This window comes from Trypanosoma theileri (genome assembly GCF_002087225.1).
Source record: "Trypanosoma theileri isolate Edinburgh chromosome Unknown TM35_Tth_22_V1, whole genome shotgun sequence".
In the NCBI taxonomy this organism is placed as follows: domain Eukaryota; phylum Euglenozoa; class Kinetoplastea; order Trypanosomatida; family Trypanosomatidae; genus Trypanosoma; species Trypanosoma theileri.
Genome location: NW_021639864.1, coordinates 412,364 through 417,441, shown reverse-complemented (window position 1 = coordinate 417,441; position 5,078 = coordinate 412,364). Strand labels below are relative to the sequence as shown.

At 41.5% G+C, this 5,078-nt stretch overlaps 3 protein-coding genes across 3 annotated transcripts; all 3 read right to left on the bottom strand.

Annotated features, from left to right (window-relative positions):
• Window positions 1-220: 220 nt before the first annotated feature.
• Window positions 221-670, bottom strand: TM35_000222780 (putative QA-SNARE; the record flags this gene model as incomplete). Its single annotated transcript, XM_029027325.1, has 1 exon — window positions 221-670. One exon carries the CDS (start codon window positions 668-670, stop codon window positions 221-223), a length of 450 nt encoding a protein of 149 aa, XP_028881545.1.
• A 534-nt stretch (window positions 671-1,204) lies between these two features.
• On the bottom strand, window positions 1,205-4,021 carry TM35_000222770 (uncharacterized protein; the record flags this gene model as incomplete). The annotated part of the gene is made up of 1 exon (XM_029027324.1): window positions 1,205-4,021. The coding sequence occupies one exon, from the start codon at window positions 4,019-4,021 to the stop codon at window positions 1,205-1,207; it is 2,817 nt and encodes a 938-aa protein (XP_028881544.1).
• A 431-nt stretch (window positions 4,022-4,452) lies between these two features.
• On the bottom strand, window positions 4,453-5,076 carry TM35_000222760 (rhoptry protein; the record flags this gene model as incomplete). The annotated part of the gene is made up of 1 exon (XM_029027323.1): window positions 4,453-5,076. A coding segment is annotated over one exon (624 nt), but the record flags the coding sequence as incomplete, so codon positions are not given.
• Window positions 5,077-5,078: the final 2 nt, after the last annotated feature.

The window sequence follows — 5,078 nt, the reverse complement described above, 5'->3', positions numbered from 1 at the left end:
CTTGCCGATAAAAGTAAACAAGAATAAGTAAAAAAAGGAAAAAATAATGAACGAACAGCAAACATACACATACACACAGATAAACATATATATATATATATATATATATATAGGGGATGCATATACACACCCGTAATCACCAAAAAAAAAAAAAAAAAGAGGAACCAAGAATGACAAAAACATTACAATAGAAAGGAAGAAATAAGGAACCAACCTCTCATCATTTACTCACTAAAACAACCACAAGAACTATAGAGAAAGATACAGACAAAGCAAGCAACACAAGACAGAACATTTTTCTGCAACAACTTTGATGTCGGCCAGCAGATGAAAGTTCGTCCCTTCCAGCATTTACCCTTTGATTAGCTGCGCTAACATTTGTAGTGAGTCCGTCTATTCCCACTTGCTGATGTTCCAACAAGGCAGCGAATTCATCCGTCACCTCTTTTATTTCAGCAACACCAACTTCAATCTCTTTAGCCTCACGAAGTTTCTCATGCTGTATACGTTCCTCCGTTATCAACCCGTCAATATTAACTTGTTGAAAGACAATCTCTTGCTGTACATTAGATGGTTTACCAGAAGTACGTGGAATTCTACTGCGCCGCGGTCCACTTGCAGAATTCTCTGGAATATGGCACTCCGAATCCTTCAAATAGTTGTCAGCCATATAATTTCTACACTACACTAAAACTTCTTTTATTTTGTTTTCTTTTATTTTTGGTTTCGGACACCCCACCACTTTATCGAGTTTGAATCTGTCCCTTGTATAGATGCCAAAAAAGAAAAAAAAAAAAAAAAGAAGCAGCGCAAATTTAGAAGAAGAGTCATTCAGAATAAAGAAAATAAGAAACACAGAAGTGAAGAGGAAAAAATAAAAAATAAAAAACATGTTACCTATCAAGAAACCACAATAATAGTAATAATAATAGTGATTATAATTGTAGTAGTAATAACTGTTCTTGTAGATGAAGATGATGATAAAAGAGGGGAGGGGGAAGGAGGTCAATGAGAATGTTTACACCTTTGAACATGTCCAGGTGTAGTACTCAAGGGAATCCATTTTTTCCCTTTCCCTATCCAATTTTTCATCACACCCTGGAATTCAAAGTTTTTCTTTTTCTTTCTTTCTTTCTCCACCCCCCTTTCCCCTCTCTGCTTCTCCTTCATGATCATCATCATCAACATCTTCTGTTTTCTCTTTTCACTTAACAGCAGCACCAGCAGAAGCACCAGCAGCTTTCCGCTGTAAACCCTTGAAGTACATTGCATTTGCCTCTTCATCCTGTCCATGTCGAAGATGCATGGCGTCAATCCATTTATTGAGTCCCAGTTGTTGCTGTTTAGACACCAGAGTGTCCTTCTGCTTGGCGAGACGCAGTGAAGTGGTGGAAGCCCGCAAGAGCCGTGCGTGTCTCGTGCGCACGCCGGCGATGTACTCCGCGGTTGGCAGCGGAATGGGAGTGCTGTACGCCGTGCGATCCTCCGCGAGCACCGCCGGTGTCACCTCCGGCATCTGCCGCTGCTGATGGAAGGACTCCTCGTCGTGGCGAATGGCCAACTCCTCGCTGCGCTCCGCAATGGTCTCCCGCACCCGCTGCTCAAACCGCTCCTGCGCGGCGGCGTCGAGTGAGTTCTCCGCCTCCAACAACTCATCCGCGGCGGTGAAGACAAACGGCACCAACACCACGACGCCATCCTCCGCACTGCTGCTGCACACGTACTGCGCCATGCACGGATGTCGGCCGTCGCCTCGATCCCGCCGCCCACTGCGCACAGTCGTGAGTCGCACATGCCGCCGCAACACCGCACAGGGCCCATACCGCTTCTCAAGATTTGTCGGGGAATTCACAACACCCAAGAGAACAAAGGGCGTATCTCTACCAATGGGAACGGTGGACACAGTGGATCCTCGCAAATCCAGTCCAGGTGTTTGAGTGAGAACGGCCTCAAATGCCTCTACATCATGTGGATTAGTAACTTGACGAGTTGGCTCCAGTACCAGTACCTCCTTACCAACTGTATATCCCTCCATCGGCTCCAGAGAAGCAGCTGGAACCGTGAAGGTTACAGTTTCAATAGTAGTACGTAGATGTGATAACGACGATCGTGGTTCCTCAAGGCGAGGTTTTTTAGATGCAGCTTCTGTTTCTGCATCTGTGTTAGCAGCATCTCGCATGGCATCTGCATGTGGAAAGACAGTTGTGAGACAACATTCCACAACAACATTCTCTGGTGTGGCCGGATCTACCGATACAACCTGCACAATCTTATCAGATATAGTAGTATCACCCAGTGGTACAGGAATAGCAAGATAATAATTCCGACCAATCATTTTAACCGACTTAGCAAAGGCTGCACTATCTAATGATGATGATGATGTCTGTCCAGATTGGCCGTTCCCATTATACGTTAAAAGTAAAGTGGGGGCCTTCTGTGTAATAGCATTTGTAAGAGCACGAATAAGACGTACTCCACCATCGGCAACCAAAACATGCTGACCGTCACGTAGTCGAATAAGATTACGTACTTCACTGAGATCATCAATATCTACGTGTCGGCTAACAAAAGTACCATAGGCACCATCCATACTAGAATAGAAATCTGGTGCATCATAATCGACAAATTGAACTCCAGGAAAATCAGCATCTGCACATAAAGGTTTTACAATTTTAGTAATATCACATATAGTTACTCGACTACCTTCCTGAAATAATCCTTGTGAAGAAGCTTTACGTTGTTGATGCAAACTCCGTTGTACTTCAACTTTCATACGACGTTTTGCTTCCTCTGTTTGAACAAGAATCTCACCAAGTATTTTCGCACGTACCTCACGTTCAAGACGAACACATCCTGGACAAAGCATTGTCTTGTGCTCCAGTGAATGATGCTGTTGAGTCGCTTCAGAACAAGTAGTAGTTAGTGGACCTAAACAACGTGCACACTCTGTGACAAATTTAACTGCACAAGGAAGTTCTATATCTGCGCAATATCCTTTAAAAACGTGTCGTACTGTAGCATATATAGGCTGTAAAGTAGCCTGATCTATACCAATAACAATAGCATGAGAACAATCTAATGGATGTTCAATAACTTCAAAACAATTACACCTCTCTGAACAGCTTTGCAAACATTCATGTCCACATGGCATAAGGGTTTCGCATGTATAGGGACAACTCATATGTGATACGCGCGGATGGCATGGATCCATACAAACATGACCCTCCCGCTGACAAATAAAAGATTGAAGACAAAGTCGCTTGCAAGAACGCAATATAGGTGCAATACCATATTCCAATTGTCGTTGATTAAGATGCTTGGGGCAACACAATGGAATGCGATGTCCAATCAATGATAAGAATTTAGCGTTATCAGATAATTTATCCGATTCTTCTGACGAAACAAGTGGTGTTTCCTCTTGAAATTTCATTACAAAAGTCTTCCACTGAGGCCAACCTACAGTTATGTGTGGTGAAGTCCATCCCACATCCGCTATTAAAATAAAAGCACCTTTCGCACCAGCAATGGCATCACAAAGAAACTGTTCCTGATGCATTATTGCCGGTAACGAGTCACTGGTAGGTGGAAGTGCAATAAGATAAATAACCACCTCATATTGATGTACAACCTTGTCCCGTGCATTCATTGCTGTAAGTTCGTGTAAACTCAATAGTGTGGGAAGTCGAACCTCATCGGATACAGCACTCTCTAAAGCTGTGTTATCGCTATGAAAGCGATCCAGTAGTTGAGCACGTAGTTTAGACTTTATCTCAGCAGGAACAATAATAGCCACATGACCTACATTAGCACCATTCTCATCAAACCAACGAATAATGTTGACAACCTTCTGCAACTCACGGCTTTCACGTTCACTCTCCACAGTAATCTGGTGGGTCCAAAACCAGAGTGGGATTTGCAGTCCCATAGACAATGCTTGAGATCGGCCAATGGCTCCATTATATAAAAAGTTTGTAATGGCCTTTTCCAGTCCCGAGCACAGTGAATTCGATTTCCTTTCCATATGCTACTGACCACTTTTTTTTACTGTACAGTGCTACTCGTCTATAAAACAAGAAAAGGAAAGAAAACAATTAATCAGTCAGAAAAAAAAAACATATCATTTGGGAAAATAGTAATGTTCCTTATTTCCTTCTAAAAGAAGAAATAGAAATAACAAAAAAATAATAACACACATATATATATTCCCATTACAACAATTATCGTACAAAATAATGTAGGAATTAACCATTTCATTTCATAACCTGTCAAAAAAATATATGCATCGATGTCCGTACACTGCAGAAAACAAAACAAAGAAGAAACACATAAAAACGATAATTCCTTTTTTTTAAAAATAAATAAATAAATAAATAAAAAACGATAAACTGTTTAACTACATAATCACAAAATATTCACTATTTAAGGCATTTCATTAAAAAAAAAAAAAAAACACTAGTCACGGTACAGACCTAACGGCACTCCGCTCCTACCTATAGTTGTTCGTCCCTTATTCAAGATGGGGTAAACTGTATAACCCTCACGCTCCATGTATTTATTCTTGACATCCACGTTAGGCCTTACAACATCTAACCGAACCTCGTAATCAGAGACAGCATGTTGTAGACGCTCAATTTCATCATCAGCTGCCCTACTTTCACTACTAAGTTTATCACAAAGAACAACAAGTTCTGCTGATCGTTCTCGTTCCTTCTCAACCTCTAAAACCGCCTCTAACTTGCGTTTCTTCTCCATCGCAACAGCATATTCTGCTTCACAGTTTATGGCTTTCAAAGTGGCAACTTCGCCTTCCAAAAAGTTAATCTTGTCATTTAACTCATCTTCAACTTCCTTCTTCTCACTCTGTAAAGAAAGAAAAGAATCCCTGGAAACAGCCAACTCTTTCAAAACCACCACATGTTCACCCCTTACTTTCTCCAACTCAACAGCTAACTTCGCACGCTCATTATCATCCTTAAACAGTACACTTTTAAGACTTTCATTACCCCCTCTAAGCTCCACGTTATCAGAGTACAACGCAACATTTTTATTTTGCAGTTCACCATTCTCTGCCTGCAGTC